This window comes from Syngnathoides biaculeatus, chromosome 7 (genome assembly GCF_019802595.1).
Source record: "Syngnathoides biaculeatus isolate LvHL_M chromosome 7, ASM1980259v1, whole genome shotgun sequence".
In the NCBI taxonomy this organism is placed as follows: domain Eukaryota; kingdom Metazoa; phylum Chordata; class Actinopteri; order Syngnathiformes; family Syngnathidae; genus Syngnathoides; species Syngnathoides biaculeatus.
The window spans coordinates 15,930,740-15,956,679 of record NC_084646.1 but is presented as its reverse complement, the minus strand read 5'-3'; the positions used below and the strand labels follow the sequence as shown (position 1 = coordinate 15,956,679).

The 25,940-nt window shown below is 41.5% G+C and overlaps 2 protein-coding genes across 9 annotated transcripts in view; one reads left to right on the top strand and one right to left on the bottom strand.

The window, feature by feature from the left end:
- Window positions 1-210: 210 nt before the first annotated feature.
- acsbg2 (acyl-CoA synthetase bubblegum family member 2) lies at window positions 211-25,873 on the bottom strand. 5 transcript variants are annotated; one of them, XM_061824060.1, is made up of 15 exons: window positions 15,577-15,663; window positions 12,913-12,967; window positions 9,847-9,967; window positions 8,287-8,399; window positions 7,197-7,474; window positions 5,957-6,045; window positions 5,187-5,388; window positions 4,963-5,112; window positions 4,584-4,760; window positions 4,313-4,494; window positions 3,013-3,255; window positions 2,613-2,830; window positions 2,234-2,373; window positions 1,618-1,861; window positions 211-1,535 (listed from the first exon to the last, which is right to left on the bottom strand). In XM_061824060.1, the coding sequence occupies exons 1-15, from the start codon at window positions 15,577-15,579 to the stop codon at window positions 1,417-1,419; spliced, it is 2,334 nt and encodes a 777-aa protein (XP_061680044.1). In that variant the 5' UTR covers window positions 15,580-15,663; the 3' UTR covers window positions 211-1,416. The 5 variants fall into 5 exon arrangements, with proteins under 5 accessions (XP_061680044.1, XP_061680043.1, XP_061680048.1 ...); XM_061824059.1 differs by lacking the exon at window positions 15,577-15,663 and adding an exon at window positions 13,375-13,410; XM_061824064.1 differs by lacking the exons at window positions 12,913-12,967; window positions 15,577-15,663 and adding an exon at window positions 25,715-25,873.
- Window positions 20,073-25,940, top strand: part of rfx2 (regulatory factor X, 2 (influences HLA class II expression)) — a 33,428-nt gene continuing 27,560 nt past the window's right edge. For all 4 annotated transcript variants that reach the window (XM_061824056.1, XM_061824054.1, XM_061824055.1 and 1 more), the window contains exons 1-2: window positions 20,073-20,345; window positions 20,787-20,962. In XM_061824056.1, coding sequence (XP_061680040.1) covers window positions 20,148-20,345; window positions 20,787-20,962 — 374 coding nt within the window. In that variant the 5' untranslated portion in view covers window positions 20,073-20,147. The remainder of the gene's footprint in view (window positions 20,346-20,786; window positions 20,963-25,940) is intronic.

Genomic DNA, 25,940 nt, shown 5'->3' with positions numbered 1-25,940 from the left:
GGTATCCCAAAATGTGGTAGCCCTACAAATCATTGACTCACGTGTGGCAAATAGAATCCACTTTGTTGTGACTTCACAATTATTGTATGTATTGATTTCACAATACAGTTCATTATTACCTGAAGCTACACTAACTAAAAATATTATCTGCTGTCAGGAGAGTGTCCTCCGTAAATGCATAAATAAGCACAAACACAAGATATTAGGCCGTCCAAGTTTTTATTATATGGTAATTAACATTGATCCTTGTCTTGCGTGCTGCATTTTTGCACAAGTGTCTCATGAACCAGTCAACTCAGCTTTATTTGAGTCCAGTTTCCAGGAAACATCACAGCTTGACGCTTGCTTTTGAGTTAGTTGAACAACATCCTTCATTAAAATGAGCGGAAGGAGTAAACAAATTCCAGTGACGCATAAACAATTTGATGTAACTCTACTCACATTCCCCAATCCGCTCATCAAAAGAAAACAAAAATCATAGATATCGATATAAATTACACCACATAAACCCTGAACTTGAGAAAGTTTGAGCGACCCAAATTCACCATCTCCCAACAATCCCAGGAGTGCTACAAAGGCCTACAACATCATCTTCATTTCAGACTTCATATTACAGTTCTTTGCATTCCATCATCTTTTGATTTCAAGTAAGAAACATCATCGAAACGCATCTGGCTGCCAACGTCACAACATTTGGTAGAAGTTCCACGAACGGTAGCGGCGGTTCGAACTCAAAGGCAGCTGATATGTATGTCACTTGACGGTACTGCAACATTGTTTCATTCTCCTTCCACATATTGGTTTAAAGCAAAAAAAAAAAAAAAAAAAAAAGCATATTTACAGTACACTATCGTGTATCAGAGTGTAAACACAAAAGCCACCAAGCACAGTTACATCAGCCAAATTGTTTCACGTCCGCTATATGGCTTGGGTGACACGTTTTTAATCGATAAAGCGTAGAATGCGGACACTATTTAAATGCGATACTTCTTTTCGGAATTGTTTACTTTAAATCTTTGAAAGCCAGCTAAGACAACTGACATAAAGAGGAAAAAAAATACCTGAAATGTATCTCCACCTGAATTTGGGCTACACAAACAGAAAATACACTTTTTTCTTTTAAAGCAGTTTTCGCAAACATACTCTAAACATTTTTTTGGGAACACAGTATTACACTGCAATCAGTGATCATCACAAACAAGCTTTTCTTTCCTGCTACTTCACATCTATATGTAACACAAATAAATAGTTGAATTGAATTTATGAACAATGTCTTCAAAAAAAAAATCTGAAAGATTATTTAATTTACAATGGCTTCCTCTTACCCACAGACGTAAACCAACAACAAGTAAGGCAATCAGAAAACATGAGCAGGGGAACGACTGGATGAACGCCAGAAATGAGCCGCTCTCTTTTCTATTTGGTTGGCAGCTGATTGTCGGGGGTGGTCGGGGATGTCACCTCTTTGTAAAAGTTGTCAATCTGCTCTTTGTACATTTTGGAGACCACGGGCCGCTTCAGCTTCATGGTGGGACCTGCGGAAAAGGAAGACAACTCCATATCAGTCAATCCGTTTGAGAAAAAGAGGACACTCCCATCGAGGTCAACGCCGCTTACCCAGCTCCCCTCCGACGATGGAAAAGTCCTGCTCCAGAATGTGCCACTTCTGGATGCGCTGAGCGTTGGAGGTGGCTCTCTCGTTGACGCGGTTGATGCCCTCCTGGATGGCTGCGTTCACGGCGCGGTCGCGGCCGCCCGCCAGCTCGGAGACGCGGGTGGCCTTGCTGCCCAGCTTCTTGCAGAGCTCCACGGCCTCCGGGGTGAGCTCGTCCAGCGGGGCGCCGTCGGCGTTCACCTGGCACTAGAGGGTTAAATTGCGGACATGAATTCCTGCTCGGAAAAACTTCCTGGGAGGATCCTTTTAACAATCGCATTGAACATTGGTGCATGCAAAGTGGCTCCTTTTATATTGCTAAGCGGTGATTTATTGTTAGAAAGCTTTGACCTACGGCCATGGATGGAATTTATTTTCATAACATTTGATTCCTTGGTAGCGTCATGTGGTGTTGCAATCATCCACTAGATGGCAGTGTGTGGTTCCACCCTACGTAGATGCGACGCCACCTTTTAGCACCTTCTACATCTCCAGTCGTTATCTTGTGTTTTCTTCTACGTTATCTTCATGAGCAAACGATGACATCACGTATCCTGTCAGTCCTGCGTTTTATCGTACCTTGACGGTGAGCAGCATGGACAAAAACTTCCGCTTGTCTCCTATCAACATGGCGTTGCTAATCAGCGGCAGGGCTTCCTTGACCGCATCCTCGGTTGGCACGGGCGGGATGTTCTCTCCCCCTGCTGTGATGATTAACTCTAAAATAACAAAAGGGAGCGCTCTTTATGGAACTTTTCCTGGGTACACATTGAGCGCCAATGCAAACAAAACGTTTACAAAGAAGATATGCTTCACTTTTGATTGACAGTAAGAGATAAACATACTTTCAAATGATTGTGGTTGTAGCTTACAGTAGTATTGAACTATTATCCTCATAATAAAAGCCACAAACAGGCGGAGCACCACAGGTTTCTTTCCCGTCATTCTCCAAGCCCACCTTTAATCCGCCCGGTGATGAAGAGGAATCCCTTCCGGTCGCGTTTGCCCAGGTCACCGGAGTGCAGCCAGCCCTCCGAATCCAGCGCTTCGCCAGTCTTGTCGGCCATGTTGAGGTAACCCATGAAGACGTGCCGACCCCAGAAGCAGATTTCGCCGTTCCCGTCTTCGTCTGGGTTGTGCAGCTTTGTCTTGCACCCCGGGAGCTCCTTGCCACAGCTGTGGATGACAAAACAAAACAAAAAGTGGGACAAATTAAGTGGGGATATTTAATATTCTGCAATTATTAGATGTCAAATTCAAGGCAGGCACATAAACAACAACAATCTAAAAGGGGTGTAGCCTAGTCAGCCCCATCTGGACCAGATTATCAAAAACAAGTTGGACATCTCAGCAAATACCTGGTGATCCGAAAGGCATTCGGCAGGGAGACGGTGTGAGGTCCGGTGCTCTCGCTCATGCCGTACAGCTCGTACAGAGGAATGTCCAGGCTGAGGAAGAACTCCAGAGTGTCCCGGGTGATGGGGGCGGCCCCCGTGTAGCATCTGTGGCAGCGGTCCAGGCCCAGAGCCTTGCGCACCTTCTTGAACACGAGCTTCTTGGCTATTTGGTAGCTCAACGGTGTGTGGTCCGCTGGTCTGGTTCTTTAAAAACAAAAATGTAGCATCAAACAGTTGCTAGATCACGAAATGAGACTTTAAAGTGCGACTGTCATGAAATGGATGATTTTTGGTATATTATTAATAAAAAACCCACAGCCAATATGGTCCCGTGTTTTTTTCACCACAAAACATGATTTTGACATATACATCTTTTTGTAACTCCCGCCATGAAATCCTTTCGAGGGATTTGTTTTCGAGAAGCAGGAAGTGATGTAAAGGACAGCGGCGCCCCCTAGTGGACTCGTTTGTTTCCATTAGTTTTACCTCCGGGAAGGTAGCTCGTTGTTCCTTCCTGTTAGCCAAAATGCCGGCTCACTGCATTGCTGGACATTGCTTGAACACTTGACCAGAATTAAATTACCCTTCATAAGTTTGAAAGAGACCGGGTTCGTTGTGAAAAATGGATTGCACGGGTGCAGAGGACGAGAGCTTCGTGGGTTCCAAATAACAGGTAGGTGTGTATACACCTACTTAAAAAAATAATAGTCTGGGGCGGACCACGAAATTGGTCTCTCTCATAACGTAACAAAAGATCCGCGTATGAAATGTGTCGATATGTCTCACTCAGTCTCGTCTCGTTAGTGTTCATCGCGTACTGCGGTGGCTGTGAACAACCCTCTAAAAGCAGCACGATATGGCTCGAAACAATAGTGTAATATTGCCCTGGTAACTTCACTCGGCTGTGTGGTGTTTGTCCTTTTGGAAAAGAGCTTCGGGGTCAGAACGGGCGTCGGAAAAATCTGAATATCTCTGTTGTTCAGCTTCCATAGTAGCAGGCACTGCGCGTTTTCAACGGCGGAAGTGACGATGACGTCAAGGACAGAGGCCGCGACTAATATGGCGACCACTTGGATGTCGAGGGACACTCAATTGCGCAACTTTGCGCATGGATGACGCACGATCCGCTCACATTTATTTTTTCGTGAATAAAGTGAATACTGTTATTTGTATTTTTCATTACAATATCTATTTTAGAAAGTTTATAGGGATGACAGTCCCACTTTAAGGAGGAGCCTCGAGATGCAATATGTGCACATACTGATTCATCTTGCTCAAATTGGTCTGCAGGCCCACGTCTTTAGCCCAGGCGGCAACTTTGCGGCGAACGGTGGACGACTTGGCGCCGGTGGCCTTCATCTTCTCTTGCATCTTCTCCCAGACACGTGGCACCCCCATGAAGGCCGTGGGCCGCACCTCCTTCATGGTGTTCACCAGAGATCCCTGATAACACCACAGCAACACGCACACCGTTGGTTTGCGAACAAAGTCATTTTTGCTGCCACTGCGGGTTCGCCGGCGTCACGGCTCACCTTCAGCGCATCTGGGTCGGCAAAGTGCGTGACCCCGCCCACTCTCATGGTGACCCAGATGTCCACCATCTGGGCGGCGATGTGGCTGAGGGGGAGGTAGCTGACCACCACCTCCTGGGACTCCGTGGCAACCGTCAGGCCCACGTGGCGGCTGGTGGAGAGCGCCGTCCAGGTCAGCTGAGGGTGGAGGAGGCACGGGTAAGAAATTGTGCTCTTCAGTATTAGAAGAAACACGACAGAGAGCTGTTCGGGCTTATTGAGTCATACCTTTTGGACAATAATCATAACAACTTTACCATATTCATTATTTTTCAGTAGAGCCCAAGACAATCAGCTATTGAAGTCTGCGTGGGCCACACGTGAATCCGCTGGCACTTACATTGTCGTGGCTGAGCATGACGCCTTTGGGGTGGCCCGTGGTTCCTGAAGTGTAGATGAGCGTGCAGCACTGATTCGGCTTCTGGCTGTCGATGACCTCATCGAGCGACGCATCGGGCTCGTCACGTCCCAGCTCCATGAACTCAGCCCACTGCACGACCAGACAATGCTCAACGTATGGCTCCCTCGATCCACAATGAATATCATTCATCTTGGTTTACTTACACTGTACAGATTTGGTCTCTTCTCTTTCAGCGCACCCTTGTACTGCACGATGGCTTTTAAGTGTGGCAGATTGTCTTGGATCTGAAGGATCTTCTGCAGCTGCTTATGGTTCTCCACCACAATGACGTTGGCCTTGCAGTTCTCTGCCACGTACTGGCATGCCACCGGGGAGTTGGTCGTGTAGATGCCCACAGCGAAGCCACTGAAAAACACAAGAGTTGAACATTAACCCGTTTGATCGCAATTATTTGTCATCAGGAAGGGTAAGTGTGACAAGGTGGTCAAGTGGTTAGGGCATCTGCCTCATAGTTTGAGAGGCCTTGTTTGTGCTGTGCAGGCCAGAAAGATAGCTCGGATTTGGATCCAGCTGATCCACCAGTGACTTTTGAGGTACATTTAACTTTTCAATAAGCCTTTTGTGAACTCGCTCTGTGAAACTTCAATGATGATCAATAGTGAATAGGTTTTTAATAATCAGCTCCATTGTCATCAATGTGGCACTGACCAATCAATGAGTCATGTTCTTATTTTGCTTCGGGTTTTGGGTTTCTCTGTGATTCAGTTTAATTCCTCGTGTTTGGCCGCAAACGACCGGAGGAAGTGTGGCTAATTTCTCAAGCTTCTGTTCCGCTTTAATGCTTGTAAACACAGAAGCCTTTCATTAGCTATCAGTTGTCATTTGAAAACCAAAGAGGACTACAGATCAAAGTCAATATCATCGGTCAAATATTGATTAGTGAGGAAACCGGTGATGAATTTGCACAACTCACCCTGCCAAAATGGCTCCAACGTCAGCGATGAACCACTCGACAGAGTTAAAACCCAGGATACCGACGCCATGGTAACGCTGCAACCCAAGCTGCAGAGAGGCAAACAGATTAAATGGACATGCAAACTAGACTGACATTTAGTCTTTATTAATTACTTATACTGTCCATTTTAAGATCTAACAACGTACCGGTACTACATCATCAAAGGCTGTTAGCATGTTAATATTGACCCTTTTCCCTCAACGCGCATGTAAACACGAGTATTTTAACTTAATTTCCTTGAGCAACCATGGGAGAAATGAACAAACAATTTTTGTTATTGTTCTAATATTCAAGCAGAAGTTACTGTCCGCAAACTAGTTGAGACTAAACCAAAAGTGTCTTTGCTTCACTCCAAACTGTCACCTACCGCTTCTTGATATTATTAATCTAACAATCAATTTCTGAAACACTCATTCAATAAATCAATTATAAATGTTAATCTATTATTATTTCCTATCCGTAGTATTTATTCATAATTAAGCGTTACTATCTGACTCTTTTTCCCTGTAAACATAAATAATTTCATGAAACTTGATCCATTTGAACTGCAATTGGGTTTTGGGCAACAACAAGCAGAGGAAAAGTGATATCAGTGGTTGCTCAGGACAAACAAAAGACGTGTCAAGTGCGCAACTTGACCCTGGGGACGCCAGTCAGCTGACCGCCACTTGACATCAGCGCACACTGACAAGCATACAAATATTTCTGGAGCACGTGTGTGACGCTGTGTGCACTGTACAATTAATAATTCATAGCACAATGTGTTTTGCATTAACGGAAAAGTGCGGGTGGGCTTGTGATTTGGTCGGACTTCCTCAGGCTGTGCTGCTGCCGTTTCCCACGTCGACCTGACTTTTCAAATCATGACATTTAGACGCCTTTTTAAAACAAGACTGAATAGTTGTGTGACGTGCTTGCGACTAATGTGCAGAAATGCCACACTAGATTTGGAAAACGATTTCACGTACTTATAAGGAACAAATCAGGCAGCGACTGCAATAGTCACGTAAAGATCTGCCCTTTTTAAAGATTATCCACAGCATAACTGGGAAAACCCAACATTCAATGGGCTGACGTCTACTGGCTAAACTGGAAAACCTCATCATCGAGCAGTTTTGGTCATACAGCAACAAAAGAGCTTATTTTGCTACTCGGCCCAATGACGAAGCAATATTTGTCAGCGTCTTTAATCACCTACCTTAAGGAAGCTCTTGGCTGCTGTGCGACAGCTCTTGTAGTACTCCTTGTAGTTCAAGCTCTTCTTCTGCTCGCCTTCTTTCCAACTCACAGCAGTATACGTGCCAAAATTCCTCACAGACAACGTGAAGAGCTGATGGACCGTCAGTGGGGTCTCCGCGGCCAGGCCGGAGGTCTCCATTCGGAGCTTCACTTCCCCATCGGGCTGACTCGTCCACAGACTGGACTCTTGTGCTGCTGCCCTTGGCACTGACAAAGAGTCCGGGCGCCGGGCACTTACTGGAGGACAGAGATAAAAATAAAAAAGCTATTGAGAACCAAACACTTTGCAGTATGTGTGGAATATAACCAAGAAAATAGACAAGACAAATTTAAATTGCTTGGGAAGAACTCCGCAACACTCTTACGCAGGACAGGAAATGATATTCCACATTGGCTTATTTAACTTAAATCGATCTTTAGTAAAGAACCCTAGTGGCTGTTTTGCTACGCCTAACTAAATCCCTCCTTTAGAGAATTAGTTAGGAAAGAAAGGTCTTGAATTCCATCTTGTGATTCTTAAAACTGATTAAAGTGGCAATGAGCTCCACAGTACTCACATGATTGCTGCGGCGTCAGCTGTGCACATGGGAAGTAAGTGATATGAAATTTATGGCCTAAAACAGCTGCTTCTCGATAGGTGCAACAGCCAGAACTGTCAAATTAATTTTTAAACCTGCCACCCTAAACAAATCCTGATAGATTGAGTCCCTTGGGAGTTTTATCCCTCATTCGTTGTCATTTTTACATTAAAATTGGACAATTAATACTATGGAGATGTTTCATAACACTTTTTCACCTCCGTACAAAACCAAGAAAAGGTATCGAAATGGAGGCCAGAAGGATGGAAAGCAGATGTTATTTCCTCAGGAAAAGAGACCAAATGCCTGCAGAGTTCACCAAAGTGACTCCGACATGAAACTATAGCTCAGTTTGGTGTCTATTCGTGTGATATTCAACCAGCAACACCATCCACGCAAACATTCAAATTGTGGGGGGGAAGTAAACGTAAACAGTGTTCTTATCAGCACTGTGTCCGTGTTCGGTGTCACCTGTGTTTGTGTTCAAGGTGTGTTCATTGGAGACCTCCGTGTTGCTGGTGACTGCATCGGAGGCAGCAGTCTCCTCGTCTCTTTCCACTGTGGCTTCTTCCTCTGAGGACTCACTGAGGCAAAGAAACAGGAAAGACAGGTTATCAATCTGGAGGTTGACCTCCTTAGCTGAGCTGAGGAAAACCAGAGCCAGAAACCTGATGGCTTGGACTCTTTAGCAAAAAGCACTCCTGGCCTAATTGGCTGTGCGGTGAATCATACCCTTTACACAGTCTTTAAGATCATAACACATGATACATCTCAACAAGCCAGTCTTGTACCCGTTAAATGACCGGAGGTATGACAATAAAATCCTTTTTTAAATTATTACACGTGTGTTCTGCATATTTATATGCGACGGTTGATGCAAGCTCTCAGGCTGACAATGCTGTACTCTTGTGTTGGCTGTCTGACTGGACGGTGATTGTCGTACGGTCTCATTCAAAACATCACCTGTGCTGCTATGTTCATATTTGTCAATTTTTCAGACGGAAGACTCTCAGGGTTTTGATCACCCATTTTATTTTCTTTACATTGATTTTTTCATCCTTCCCATCTGTGAGCTGATTGAAATCTTACCGAGTTAACTCTTTTTCTTTTTCCCTCAATTCCTCAGCAGCATCTTACTCAAATGTTTTGTCATCATTAGACCATTTCAAAGAGTGTACATTACCAGCCGATAACATACACCAATTGAATTTTCCGAGCCAATCAGAAATGAGTATTCGCCAAGACCACGGTATATTACAATGTGTTGACACACAAACATTGCAGCTGTGCATGATTCCACTTTGGGTCAGTCCACCTCCGGTGACCTGGCCTGTGTTTCATTTCTCTTTTCGGTATTGTTGAAATATGACTGTGGTCACATGTTACAATCTGAACTTACACAACATAACAGCAAGAAACAGTATTCACTAACAGTGTTTTTCCTAAGTGTTCTAGAGCGCACAGTAATATATTCTATCTTTGCAGTACGTTTATAGTACTTAGTACTTTGCAGTAGGGCATTAAGGTCATAAGCAGTCAATCTGGGTTTTCGGTTGTGCTGCTTATTTGGAAAGATTTCTCCAGATTCTCTAAATCTTTTAATGATATTATGCAACACTGGAAGAGATGAAATCCCTAAAAGCCTCACAACTGCTGTTCTTAAAACTATTGGAAGTATTATTTGCCCGCAGGTTGTTTACAAATTGGTAAAAGAACCCCCCTCTTGCTTGTGAGACTGCGCCTTTTGAGGATGATCCTTGAAGTCACAGTTTTTTGGAACATAGGCAGTGCAGGTATCACTTTCAAAATGAGTGAATATTTGTGAAGGGATCTTACTCACTTATGCATGGATCACTGCAAGCAAACAGTATGTACAGTGACTTATTTTTAGAAAGAGTAAGATAAAAAATATCAAATATGAAAGAAAAACTTCAAATTACAGTGAACCAAAATTGCTCTTTGTTTTGTGATTACAATGTCCTTCACACTAAAATCAACTCTTAAAACATAAAGAAGAAGAAGTGTACATACTTGCCCATCTCCAAAATGTGACCAGGGGATGCTGAATTGTTGCCTGACTCTGTGAAGGCGACGGAGTGAGGCTGCTGAAGCACACCAATCTCAGACATGACGTCGGCCTCACACACAGTCACTGAAAGAGCAGGAGGCGCAGGAGGTAAAAACAAAGCACTGGATGTCACTTAAATTGAAAACAAGCCACATCATTATCTGGGTTTATTGTTGGATCAAGTGCAAACCACTGATAACATCTCTCCAGTGAACCATCCTGTCACATAAGAATAAAATGACTCAATTTACCACTGTTTTCTTTTAAGTACAAAGTTACCAATAACACGGCCTCTAAAACATTTTAAGATGTGGTGTTGAAACCTTGCTACCTTGCTCTAATTGCATGACGTGACTGCAGTACACACAAGACTTGCATCTCTTTCCACCCCCGCCGTCATCGGGCCTTTCATTCCATTCAGTCCATTCATTCTGGATACACAAGTGCCATCAAAACATAATATACTCTACATTCCATTGCTACTTCACCATCACAGCGACACAAGAAATCAATATTCCTTCAAAGTTGTTTTTAGCTCAGGGTTGTTGCCCTTGTCTGCTTTACGTGACATGCTACCCAGTTCTGACTGACCTGTCAGGCAAGCTGAGATTACGTGATTGCAGAAGGGTCAGAGAGCAGAGGCCAAATATTTTTCCATCACCCAACAACCACTTCACCTAGTCATGTGACAGACAAGCAGCCAGCTAACATTGTCCCAGTCTTGATGCTCTATGTGGCAAGGGGGACAATACGACACACATCTTATGCAAAGCGGATGTAAATGTTGTCATTCTTCTCCATAGTGGGCGTATTATTCAGTTACATTTAAAAAGGGAGATTGGGTCAAGGGTGGTATTGTGGTTTTGTCATGACACTGATATCCATGTTTGTATGTCACAATTGTAAATATCTTCTATCAACACCAAGCGCAGTGTATATTTGGTTCTGAGACAACTTATTATCTTCCGCTACGCTTTCCTAAATACAACCTGGTTATCACAGACGTGACCAAAGCTACTTGTTATCATGCAACGGTTTACTGGAAACATCAAATGGATAAATTAAAGGCCCCTTCTCCATTTCAACTTCCAAAAACAGGTCACAGATGTTTGTACCTCCTAATTTTGTTTGACAGTTCACCATGAACGGATAATCAGAGGAGTCGTCAAACTGAAAGCGACATGATTCCAACTGCATTCGAGCAATCAGATTATGAAAGTAGATCTTACAAACAGCTGTTTAATTCCTACAACAGTTGAGACTAAAAAACAGAACACAACAACGTTCTGCTACAACTGACCAACCCAAACTGTTTGCCCCAAATCCAACCCTGGATAAAACAACCAGTCGCATGTATATTCAGTGAGGTTGTCATCAAAATATTTAAGATTAGCGATAAAACTATCACTCTAGAGATGTCTCTCTCTTGGTGCCAGATCCTCTTTTTTTCTGTCTTGGTTGTCCTTTAAATAAACACTGCGAAGAAATTGATTTCTGTTGATCAGCCCAAAAAAAAAAAAAAAAAAAAGTACACCCTTTAACAGCTGCTCTTGCTTGAAAACCATCCAGAGCAGCAGTGTAAGAATCTCAGCATCCTCCCTTTTAGATGTATGACCACATAGATGTTTTTTTGCTTTTTTTGTGCAGACTTTAAACACAGCAGCTCCTTGTTGTCCTAGTAGCATGTACTAATTTGAATTGACAACAAACACCGGCTGGGTTCCACCCTTGCTGCAGTGGACCAGATCTCCACGTGTCATTTGCAGAATGATCCGACCCATTCACGTTAAGACAACATTTAACACCGAATATTCAACATCAATACCACGCAAATTCTTAGGAGGTTAAATAAAAAGATTAGTGCTGGTTCTGTTTGAAATTAAAATTAAGCATCGCACGGTGGGGAACAAAGCCTGAGGAGGAGAAAACGACCTCTATTTAATGAGTAAAACAACCTCCATGGGACAGTCCACAACGATGTATTTTCGTCACAGAAAAAGCTTGCATGTGAAAGCTATAAGTAAGAAGGTCTAAAGGCATCTTATTTACACCAACTACAATTGCAGAATTGATTGAAATACTCACGTTGCATTTCTGTAAACGGATTCTTTCCCGGGTTGAGGTTTAGGTGTAAAATTAATCTCCTTTAACCCAATTCGGTTTGTATGTATGTAAATAAAATGTTGTCTCCCGGGGTGTCAACGACTACAACACGAGTAGCCGATCATTCATTTTCAAACAGCAGCCGGCTGGCCTGGTCCCTCCCCCCAGAAAAACCCCACCCAAATGGGCCTGCTGCTTCCTTCCACACACTCCCACGCTTCCCCCCCGACCAAAAGCGATCTGATTGGATGAAATTGCTCACACCACAAGCCTCATTTTCCATATAAGGTCTTGCAAGCTAAATGTATCAAGCCAGGGGAAGTTGCTGCAAAAAAAGTGCAACCCCCATCAACACACTCACACACACACACACACACACACACACACACTTTGAATGAATGATACTCTGAAACACATTCCCTACAGATACACGCCTACACACACACACACACACACACACATCAAACTAAAACTGGCTAAGGTTACTACAGTTCAAAAAAAAATCTTTTTTTTTTTTACACGCTACTGTATTGGACTGTCACGTCCTGCAACCCCAGATCCAAAACAAGTTGTACGACATCAGTTTATGTTTTGTCCCTCATTTTAATTGAATTAACATTTTTTAATATTAATGTATTAGATGCATTAATATTTCATTAATGATTGAGCCATATAAATTTGATGGTCACTAATGTAACAAAAAGCCACTTTGTCAAAAAGAAAAGCTGATTTCCTGATTTGTGATGTTATGGATATAAAATGTGTTTCATTGACACAGATAAAAACAAATATTCATCTGCAGCTATATTCATTTCATGTTACACAATATGGCAATATACTATTATTGTTATCTTATTAGATATATGTGCCCAACATTGGAAGTAACATGGTAAATAAGTATAATTGTTAAGTAAAAGCCATTTTACCTGATGAGTTTGAAGAATTCTTCAATTCCTTTATGTGCAGCGTTAAGATCTGTTGCTTTGATAAATGGATGTGAAAACACAGGTCACTCAGTTTTGCAAGTCAAGCGTTATGGAACAGCCAATAAAGGACTTTCCTGACTGAATACCTGCTTAATTACAACAACTTGTAGACAAACAGGTTGCTGAACAGCTGTCGCAGTGACCAAATAATATTCCCTTCATGTGAAAAAGTGTAAAAATGATTGTATTAAAATAAGACAGGCTCCGAATAAACTGTCTAGATTTAGTTCACTTATGTTTTGCGAGGCTCATAATGAAAAATGTCATCATGATCTGACAGTTAGTTCATCATCATAAATGACACTGTTTACACCCCGTCCAGAAATGATGTACTGTATTCTACCTGTATCCACTATGTATACTTTTCAGTCTGAGAAGGATTAAGAGGCTTGGAATGCATACCTGACCCTGACTGGTTTTCATTCAACTGGTAAACAGCAGATAACCATGTACTGTATGTATGCACTGCAGATACATGAAAGACCAATGTTCTCTTTCCTTGATGTCTGACTTTAAAGCAACCTTCACATCTCATCTGACTCCCGCTCCCTTGATGTCAGCCATCATGTCTCTCTATAGCACGATCGGTCTCAGCCAATTGCTTTGAGCCGAGCCACAGAGCCACGACAGCACAGCCATCACCTGACAGCTCGACGGCGTGCACACATGCGCACGCGCTGCGCCGCCGTTGGCTGCGGAGGCTGCTGACGTGCACAGACGCTGAGGTTACTTCCAGTCATTGACATCCTTCCTCAACTCACCAGATGCTCCACCAGGGGCTAGTTGTTACGGTGCTACTGCGAGACTGATCACAATTTATTATGGTCTTGCAATTTCAGGTGTCTTAAATTAAGACATTATACGACGAGTTTGATGTTTTGTTGCTTTAATATCCCATAGGCTTTACTACATCAAGTCTACTTCATTAACTTGATCACAAAACGTTCTCTAAGCCAATCGACGACAAGGTCAGGTCGAAGAAAACCACACACAACCACACAAGTGTTTACTTTAGACTTTGACGTTCATGCTCTGATTTTTTTAATCAAGAGTTACTCACCACCTACTCTTTATTGATTTTTTTTCCCACTAAGTACTTTCTTACTGTTACATAAGTAAATACTTGGAGGACTAATTTTTACTTTTACTCCAGTCACATAATTCTTAAGAATCAGTTCTTAAATAATTGTAAATTTTAGCATCCAGGAAGTACTCTGATACATGTCGACTGAGACACATGGTGTATGTTAGGGAGGATCTGGGGGCTCATAGTTTGCGCATTTAAAGTTTAAACATCCATTCATCCATTTTCTTAGCCGCTTATCCTCACAATGGTTGCGGGAGTGCAGGCGCCTAACCCAGCTATCATCGAGCACGAAGAAATGGTTGCCAGCCAATCGGAGGGCACATAGAAACAGACAACAGTCGCACTCACAATGACACTTAGGGGCAATTTAGAGTGTCCAATTAATAAATGTTTTTGGAATGTGGGAGGACACCAGAGTGACTGGAGAAATCCCACACAAACACTGGAAGAACACGCAAACTCCACAAAGGCGGGGCCGGGATTCGAACCCCGATCCTCTGAACTGTGTGGCCAACGCTCTAGCCAGTTGCATCACAGTGTCGTAAAAGTTTACACATAAACATTCTACATATACCTGGACAAAATATTGCAAAACATGTTCCAAATCATTGCAATTTAGGAAAATACTAAACAATGTAAGCTAATGTATGCTAGCTGTTAACTCAATAATCAAAACATGTCATAACGCTCTGATGGCAATAGTTTACAAAAGTAGCAAACAATATAACATACATATATTCACGTTTCGTTTAAGCTAAATGTAGATATAATGCAAACTCCAGTTTTCTTCATTCAGGTTTCTTTCAAGGCGAAACGAGCTTGCATATATACTGAGCTAATATATGGCAGCTGTTAGCGAAAAAATAAAACCCCAGAGGAACCATAAGGCCTTGTGTACTATCCAAAATAGCAGTTAATGTAAAAAGTAGCGAACATTACATACATTGTGTGTTGGTCTCTGGTGTTACCTTTTCTTAAAAAATCCGTTGAAGTACAGTACGTGCAAATTAGTTTTATTTTTTTCATAATGAACGTGCACTGTACAAGAATACGTAAAGTATGTAGTTTGTCTTGTGCTAACCGCATGACAGAAGTCAAGGGGCATACATGAAAAATGTCAGGACTTACCACATCTTTTGTTATTTTAAGCATTTGTGCGGTTTGGGCAATTGAGGAATGTGTTGTTCTATTATATAAAAAAAATTGGACGAGTTTTGAGGTAAAGAAAAAAAAACACCACTTTTTACTTCGCTATTCACAGTACTAAACTCGGGAACTCAAGTTGAACTCCACCTTTAACAAACCCTACTGAAGTTAAATTATTTGTCATTTTGTACTTAGCCATTGTGAAATTCAAAATCATATGTAAACTCGACTCATTGTTTATCAACGGACAAACTTGGCCGTTGCGTTCGAGTTTTCTGACGCTGCACTTGGATAACCTCCCACGGGAACAAAAATATCATATCAAAATACATTCACATATCGGTGCCATGTAACAATACAAAGCATCTTACCATGAAGTTGTCAAAGCTGGAGCACGAAGCCGCGTTTGTACTGTCGTCACGTCGGACTTTTCTTACGACTTGACGAATAGAAGTATATATATATGTGTGCTTCCTGATCACCGCAACGACTGTTGATCACAGTCTTATGTCTTTGATATCTTTCATCTGTAAAGTTTGACGTTACGGCCGTGACGCACCAGTTTTATGTATAAATGAGGTTCCTTGAGCAAGCTATCTGTCTGTCTGGCAAACATTTTTTTAACAGTTGTTCTGTTTTATATTGCACCAAGCTTTTGTTTATTGAGCCCAACATCGCAAGCCAAAGGTTATAGGAGCTTCAATGGAACAAACAGTTCGATATGAGAGATGAATGATTTAAAAAAAAAAAAAAAGTCACATTTTAGTCACATCTGCTTTTCTCTTTCTGGTTTGATAAAAAAAAATAATGTAACCGTTTTATTTACTGATGTATTTCATTCTTGTGAGGATAAGCAGCTCAGAAAATGGATGGATTGATGGATTTAACATATAGTTAACCAAGTAATGAAGGCATTGAAAAACTATTTCTCATTTATACTACTGACCTTACTGCGGATAGCATGGCAAAACAACCCAAAATAAAAGAAAGCGCAAAAAAGTACAACTCTACGTAGTCTGTGATGTACACAAAATATTAATAAAATATCCATCCATCCATTTTCTTTTGCCACTTATCCTCATGACTCACGAGGGTCGCCGGGAGTGCTGGAGCCTATCCCAGCTGTCAACGGCTAGGAGGCGGGGTACACCCTGAACTGGTTGCCAGCCAATCGCAGGGAACATAAGAGACAAACAGCCGCAGTCACAATCACACCTAGGGGCAATTTACAGTGTCCAGTTAATGAATGTTTTTGAGATGTGGGAGATTAACGTAGTGCCCGGAGAAAACCCACGCCGGCACGGAGAGGTTGTGCAATCTCCACACAAGTGGAACCGGGATTTGTATACTGGTCCTCAGAACTGTGAGAGCAACGCTTTTACCAGCTGAACCACTGTGCTGCCTATAAAACATTTAAAAAAAAAGACATAGCATGAAACCTAAAATACAATCACGAAGTAATCATACAAAATCTTCTCCATCCAAAATACACTATAGCTCCCTCAACACTGGCACTTTGCTCACAGAAGCTGCAGTATTTTATTGTCTCAATGCACATGTTTACAACTGCTAAAGATGAGAGAGGGGAGCAAGACTGAAATATCGCAATCACAGCCTGCATGACCTTGCTCATGTTTGCTGGTTGCTGGAAACTGCGTTTCAAAGCAACCAAATGCAGTTTTCAAACGTTTTCAAAAGTTCTAACAACTACACAGAAAGATTTCTTCAATCTTGTCTCATCCACTCGTCTCTCTCTGCGCTTCCGAGTGCTGAGTCAACTCTCATTCCTCACCACAGCTTCTAAACAGTCTACAATGTACAATAACCACTAAACACACAACAAAAAATGAGGAAAAGTATAAATTAAAGAGGTATGCCATCTGATCTCTTGTCATAGGCTGCCAAGGCTCCACCTTGTTGCTGTCAGACCAGTCTCGGCTGTAAAAAGCAACTCTCTCACGGCCTTGGATACTTGCCCCGCCCCGAGTTCCACACCCTGAGGTACACCATACACCTGTCCCACCCCCAGTGAGGAGGTCATCAACCCACACACATCCATAGTGATATTGTCATAAGCGGTTTATGGGAATAATGGGACAGTGGCGAGGAAGGGGTACCCTATAATATAGTTTTATAGTAGCAGTAGCAGAAGCTCATGCATGCATGTAAATACTAATCTGTAAATATTACAATTGTGATATTGCACCACTGCAAAAGGAGTAACTAATGCGTGTCGGAACTGAGTATTAGTGGGGTCCTTAGAGTATTTTGTTGAAAACCGCAGCGCAAAGTTACCATCCATCTGACAAGACGCAATCGGAACTGAGAAACAATTACGACGAACAACAAAGAAAATACTTCTGGTCAATATTGTTGTTAAACAACTCCAAAAATTATGATAGCAGCAAGTCAGACGAGGCCTTGCGGTCTGTTTGAGTTGATTGCATTCTTCCAGCAAACATTAAACCTTAGCACAACACAAAGGCAGGCCCACAACAGTAATCCATCCATTCATCCATCCATCCATCCATCCATCCATCCATTTTTAGCCGTTTATCCTCACGAGGATCGTGGGGATGCTGGAGCCTATCCCAGCTGTCAACAGGCAGGAGGCAGGGTACACCCTGAACTGGTCGCCAGCCAATCGCAGGGCACACAGAGACAAACAGCCACACCCACAATCACACCGAGGGGCAATTTAGACTGTCCAATTAATGTTGCATGTTTTTGGGATGTGGAAGGTAAATTGGAGCGTCTGGAGAAAACCCACACAGGCAAGGGGAGAACATGCAAACTCCACACAGGCGGGTCCGGGATTCAACCTCAGAACTGTGAGGCCAATGCTTTCAAGCTGAGCCACCGGGCCGCCCAACAGTAACCCATTAGAATAAATATTTCAGCCTATTATGTTGCTGAAATGTTGCGTATTCCTTTTTTTCCATTCAAAATTCTAGAATGTCAGTGTGTGTTTAGGTTAAGAATTGTGTGTCAATCTCTTCCAGTGGAACTGGTCAAGAACCACCCCTGTAAAGTGCTCATGGTACTGATGCCACTTGCCGTGCAGCCCGGTCCACATGCACGATTGCACCACCAACCTCAACACTGGTGGATTTCTTTGGCCTAACATACAGAGCCACAAGTTGAAACTGAGTCGCCAGTCAACAACGAACGTCTTTCTTAATCACTCTTATCCAAATCAATGTTTTGGATCTCTCCAATCGTTTGTGACCCATGGGAATACGATGACATCAGACTATTAATATTTTAAAGTGAGTTTGAATGGGGTTTCAATCAAAAGTACTCTAACAGATGCCTGCTGCCACCGTGTGCTTAAAATTTGAAGTGCAGGAAGACGCTGCAAGTTGTGCTTTGAAAAAAACTTAGTAAGTTGGCACAACAGCAATACACACGCAAACAACCAACAAAATACACTTAAAACAAAGAACAGCACTGAGGAGCAATAAAAATAAATATACTGTATATATAAAATGTGAATATATATTATAAAAAAAAGGTCACGACTGTTATAAATCAAATCCATCCATTCAAAATAATGAATACAAAAATATACATGTGAGGCTGAACCGTGGAGCAACTAGTTAGAGCACTGGCCCCACAGTTTTGAAGATCTGGGTTAAAATCCCAGCCACACCTGTGTGGAGTTTGTATTGTTCTCCCCTTGCCTGTGTGGGGTTTTTTTTTTCCGGGAACTCTGGTTTCTTTCCACATCCCCAAAACATACATTCATTGGAGACTCTGAATTGCCCTAAAGTGTGACTGTGAGTGTTGTTTGTCAATTGGTTGGAACAAGTTCAGGGTGTACCCCGCCTCCTGCCCAATGATAGCTGGGATAGGCACAGCGTTTGTGAGGATAAGCAGCTCAGAAAATGGATGGATATACAGGTATATGTTTATATATATTTTATTTGAGGTCAAATGTTTACATACATTTCCTTAGTATCGAGTAGCATTTCCTTTGAACTGCATGACTTGGGTCAAAAGTTTATGTTTTGGGTAACCTTCCACAAGCTTCTTGAAATTCAGTACTCTGCTGCAATCCTGACCCATTCCACCTGACAGAACTGATGTAACTGAGTCAGGATTGTTGGTTACCTTGCTCGCACACACCTTTTCAAATCAGGGCTTTGGGATGGCCACTCCCTGATATTGACTTTGTTATTCTCAAGCCCATTTTAAACCACTTTGGTAGTATGCTCAGGATCACTGTTTATTTGGAAGACTCATTTGCGCCCTGGTTTTTAGCATCATGGCTGATGTCTTGAGATGTTGCCTTAATATCTTGATGTTGAAGTTCTATCTTCATGTTGTCATCTATTTTATTCCTGCTGGAAAAAAAAACAGCCCCACAACATGAGGTTGCCACCTTTATAATTCAAAGTTGGTAGGTCTACGCACTCCCCATTTTATCTTCCAGATGGAACGCTGGTTACGATGGCTCCATTCTATTTCATCAGACCACAGAACAGGCCTCCAGAAGTTGAAATCTTTGTCCTGATGATTTTTGTAAACTTTAGTCTTGCTTTTTTTATATTTCTTTTGGAGTAATGGCTTCATTGTTTGTTTGTTTTTTTTTTTTTTTTTTCTTGTATCTTTATTTAACACTACAACTTGTACAAACGATCTAACGTGATTATGCAAGCATGGTCTTCCACCATTGGACTGGTCAATACTGCCCCCTGCTGGTTAAAGTTAAGTTGTCCGTCGCAAACGGCTCGCGGGTCGGATTCGCCACCTTGGCCCGCCCCCATCTCACGGCGACAGCGACGTCATTTCCGACCTGTCAATCACTCGTACAATAATGGCCAATCAGATAGCCGCATTGTCTTAACCCCTGGTTTGACGCGCCCCTCCCGCCATGTTGTCCGAGAAGTCATACTGGTCGTCAGGAGCGTGAGGTTGGAAAAGTTAATGTTAGAAGAAAATGGTCCTCAGATGCGCTTGGGGAACGTGCAATTCTGATGAAAGATATCCTGCTAGGTTACAAGGGGTTCGGTTGATTCTTTTTCCAAAGCCTAAAACACAGTTGACGAAGTGTCTCCGATGGATTAAGGCTTGCGGAAGACCACACGCACAACTCAATGTGCACAATATCAACAAACACAAGGCTGTATGTTCGAAGGTAAGTGAGGGGAGAAGTATCTTTACTGAGTTTGATTGAATTATTATCTGTGCTTTATACATTGCAGGAGAACAACTTTCACTTTGTTAGTGTATCAATGAGCTGCTGAATGAAGTGTGTCATGTTTTATGCCAAAGAGTCGGGTTAAGGATACGTAAATGCGCGATGTCCTGCGAGAGAAATGTCTTATTTGCCCATTTGTATCACATCAGACTTTTAAGACAGAGCACAGCGTTCGATTACGAGCCAAGTCAAATGAATACACCCAGTTGTTTGCATAATGTCCACAGGGCATAGAGAGAGGACTAAAATTTCGTGTCTAGCCTAGTACAAGCTAGGTGACGAAGAGTTAAATCAGAATGTTGTTGAGCGGAGAGTTTAAGCCCCCCAAAAAGACTAATATATGCAAATATTAAAGTACTGACATAATATGCATTGCAGCATTTTGTTGGGGAAAATGGACCTACAGATCAATATCCAGATCCAATACAGGCAGATGGGACCCCTTGTAAACCGACGCGTCCACTACCAAGAAAAAGACTTAAGCCTGATTCGGAAAACTGCTTTGCCTCCCCTCCATCAAAGAAAGTTCCACCGCTGAAGGAAAACACTGACTTGTAAGTCCAAGTTTTATATTAGGACAGTGAAATAAACTCGAGTATAATCTTAAGCAAATGTGTAAACAAAATGTGTAATAATCACAATCTTATAATGTATACTCAGCACAAAATCGAAACATTTTAATTTTAGGCATGTTAGGTCCTGCAGTTAGCTTGTAATTTGATTTTACTTCAGTGTTCAGTTGTGAATTAAAGTTAACTATGTTAACAATGCTAATCAAACCACAACAAATAATGTAGGTAATAATTAGCTTTTATTATTAGTTAACAGGCAGTCATTCCAGTAAAGAAATCTTTTTGAACATAATTTTTTTACAGGAACATCAATGTGTTACAAGATGGCTACAACTTGTCAGAGATCAGTCGTGCGCCTACTGGTACTCAGGCTAATGCAGCTATACAGACTGAAGCAGAATGTAAGACTTCAGTTAGTTTGCGCTGTCCTTAAAGTTCTAATCCAGAGGAAATTTATTTGATTTGTCTATCATACAAGTGTAACTAAAATTTCATAAAAAAATATTTTAAAAATTCTCAACACAACAGAAATGAAACAAAATTAGCGTCAAAGTCAGTCTCGAGATTTTGTTCGAAATGTCGCTTACATTCGGCAAGTTCCGGTTTTCTCCGGAATGTGACGTCACGACAACATTTAGCCAGAGAGTGAAAAAGCTAGTAAAGTAGTAATGAGCAAGTGTGTTCCATATGGCTATTCTGCGTCAAACACCGACAGAATCGTCTTACTTGAATGGCCGAAAGATGAACAGCTAGGCAGGTTATGGACCGAGTTTGTGAAGACAAAGGGGGCGCATTGGACTTACAAATCAAAGTGGACAGTAATATGTTCCAAGCATTTCACAGAGGACAGCTTTGAAAACCCGGTACAGCGTTCACTTGGCTTTGGTAGCAAGTAAGTACATACGTGTTCAATTGTTTAGTATTGACAAGTACCTACCTCGTTTTGAATGTAAGTACAATCGCGATATAGATATATATGTCAGCTAATATCCATATCCATGTGATGTTTAGCAGGTGCCGTGTGTGTCCTCTCAAAAGTTCGGTGCACTATTTAAAATGCGGGCTAAATGCATGTAAATAACGTGAAGAATGCGCTATATCTGATCTGAAAAAATATTCGAAATTGAATATATGAATGGAATGTTTTTTTTTTTTTTTTATCTTGCAGAAGGTCAGATTTCCTACCTCGTGCCTGTCCAACTATCCACTCATGACTTTCTCCAGACAAAGAGTTGTAACCCCAAACGTAAAAAACGACCATATGAAAAACGAGAGATTAAGAGTATGTTTAATCATCTATCGTGTTACAGTTTTCTTGTACATGTAGTCCTCAGATCGGTGAATGGGGGGGGGGGTCAGATAAATTTTATAAATCTGAATTTGAATTAATTTCAATGCCTCATTTGATTGTTGATGTGGTATAGTTTCCAAATCCATGTTTTAAAAAAATACTATACCTATAGGATGAAGGAGTAAACCAGGACAGCAGTATCTGCATAAGTATGAAATAATGTAATTTCTATGTTTCACAGGGTACATGGAACACCTGTTAGAAGAGCTCCGGACCCTCGATGTGGATGCGGACCTAACGACTTCCTCTGATGCCCAAGCACCACCACCTCTCAGTAGCCGTTACACAAAACCAAGCAAAGACTTGGCTATTTGGGATCATTTTTCAAGATTTTCAAGTCAAAGCTGTGGAAATGATATGTTGTGTGAATAAAAAAAAAAAAATACGAATTTGAAGAAGCCGATTTAAAAACTGTGTCCAGTTTGTTAAACTGAAACCAAATTCTATCCTGATGGAACTTCAGTGGCAGACGTTTTACGTTACAAGCTTCTGACGCATGCTGATTAACCAGTCATGTTGCATGAAAATTAATGCATTAGTCTGGTCTGTTCAATAGTCATTTTCTCAACTTGTGTCCTCCATGGTGAAAGCAAGGTGAGGTGGCATAATGATACTTACAGATGATTTCACAAATTCTTCAATCATTTCGCTTACTCCGATTAGAGTCAACTTGAAAGGCAAATTTTGCTCCAGAACAACAAAATATATTTTCGAGTCGAAACTGTCACATAATGCCAGCAATGTCCATCAATTATTAGTCAAGGATCAACACCCACACTTTAATTTTCATGCAAAGAAAAGGGTAATGTTCTTCAGATGGGCATAAATCCTGTGAACATGGCATCATTTTCAAGTCCCGGGGGTGGAGATTCTGCTCAGATTCTCTGCACAGCACACGATAGTATAACAACCCTGTTACTCTTGCCGAGAGGCCCCCAACACCACCTCACTAACTGTCTGTACGCCACGTGGCGATTTCTTTGATGTCCTCCTGTGAAGGCATTTCTGCCATAATGGTATTGAAAGACATGCCAGGCTGTCTCCCTATACAAATGGGTTTAGGCAGACTGGGTAAAAGGCAAGGTGGTTCCATCCAACTTCTGGGCAGTTTCTGTAATATCTTTACAGCAGCGGCATTCTCTCTGGGAAGACGTTGGCTGGCAATTTCCACATTTATCCCTGGGTAAAAAATCTAATCAGTTAAAATGTTATTTGGTTTTGTTTTAATCACACAGTTATATTTCATTATCTTTTGCTCGCTAAGATGAGGCTGATGTAATGCCGCTGTGGTGTAAAGCCCTATCATTTATTCATTCATTATCTTCTGACTAAAGAATGAAAACATGATATACTTGAATATATGCAAAGCTACCTTAACAATAATTTAGAAATGGAAAATGTTAAATTTATAACTTGCCCCTTATGTCCGTCTAATACGGGTACAAATACAAATTACATGTTTCTATGTATGGCTATTAGCTACAACTACGGATCATTTAGTTTAAATAACGATAATCTACGGCCAAATGTAAGTGTACTGTACAGTCCAACTCAGAGTGTACTATAGATGTGATCTTTAAATGCAGAATGATACCAAAGGTTTTGGTTTGAGATTTACGCCGACTCAGTCGCCAGTACAACAACAACAAACGACTCACTGTTGCGTACAAGCAGCATCAGACGTTTAAACGTGTTTGAATTAGATTATTTCGTCAACAAGGTGTACGTAGATTTCTTGAGGCACATACCTGTCTACGTTTTGGGTGGGAAGTTCCACGTCAACTTGGTCAGGTCTCGCCGAATCCTGTATTTGTGTTGCGTCCGTCAACTCCGGTGCGAACATACGTATATGGTTAAATTACACCTGTTTTTCGAACTTTGGAAGCATTAGAAAATTCCTCCTCTTCGATTCCTATCCCTTCCACAGAGCATTCCATAAAAATGTCATCATTGCCGTCTATATCCTCGAGATCCCACTCGTAGCGTGTCTTTGTAGGAAGCCGTTGTCTTTACTGTGGGTTGTCTACATGTGACGTCAGATGGAAGCAGCTTCAACGGTGCCTCGGTTAGAAACAGACATCAGAGGCATTCGGGTTCCAACGAAAATGTCCACTTCGGCGCTAATTTATTTCATATCTGTTGTGTTGAGAATATTTTCATGAAATTTTAGCTACATTTGTATGATAGACAAATAATATACATTTCCTCTGGATTACTACTTTAAGAAAGGGACTATCATATTCTTTAAAAAAAAAAACACAAAGTTTGTGAATCAATCTTTCCAATAAAGGAAGGTCTGGGAATATTCTTTGAATAAAAAATATCCTTCTGAGTGAACACAATAAATTCACAGAACTGACACCCTGTCATCATCAGCTGTCCCTGGACTTGCACGTAATATTCATGAGTCTTCTTCAGAGAAATGTTGCCCTCCCTCTTTTTGTAAGGGTTAGGGTTACTTTTGCTACTCAGGAATATAATGGTGAAGTTGTGGAGTTTCAACCCTTGAAGAGACTTGACAAGCCCAACAATATGTGAACAGTGTCCATTTATCTTGAAAAAACAAGCAACTGTCATATAACTAATGTAAAATACTACTACTAATACTACAAATGTAGATTAACATACTTAGTCTGTGCTTTTTGTAGTGTAGTATTACAATAACCCATAAGAAAAAAAACATGCCTCTATTTGATATTACTGCATTAAACCAGGTATTAGTCTGTTCATAACCTGATGTAGCATTATATGTATGCTATAGTTTGAATTTAAAACTGAGCAGAACTAGGAAGTTCCAATGAATGGCTTGTTATTCGTCAGAGTCCTCGCTGTGAATTATTGTTCAGAGTTATTCTGTAAATTCATAACACCACATGTGGGGGGGGACTGTACATTCAACACAGGTAGGTTCGCTGTCACCAAGTAAACATGGGGATTACACATCCTGACTAACTGAGGACAAGAGTTGCTAATTAACATCCACAGAAGACTTATCATATTTCAACTTCTGCCCAAGGATGACACTTTTATGACCATAAAAGGATTATTCCCCTTCAGCATACAGATTCACACTGTCTCCGGGTTTATGCAATGTAAGCCTACTACCGTTTTAGTCCTGCTAGACAATATACAACAAACACAATAAATCACCCCCCATTAACTCATTCAGTCATTCACTACCAAGGCTCATTGGATTGTCTTCTGTTTTCTAAATTCCAGCCTGAAATGTAGATTCTTCCTAGATTTTTTTGAATGAAATTCATTGTTCAGATGATAGTCAACAGTTTTCCTTCAAATTTTCTTTCTTTCACACTTTATATCTCCAGAAAAATGAATTCAAACTTCAATATTACTCATGATGTTTCCAAGTAAAAAGTACTCACCCTGCTTTACATGCGCAGTACAATTCCATTATTTTATCCTGTTGGATTTCAATATGAAGCTTGTGAGGCGTCAAACTTTTCTGCATCGATCGGCAACATTTCGCAGTAACTCGGCGTCTTGCTCCGTCCAAAATCTTAATTCCGTGCACATATCCTTGCGTGAGATACTTGAGACCTCTCTATGGAACTCTCTTGGACAAGTCTGACGCATTTGGCAAAAAACATA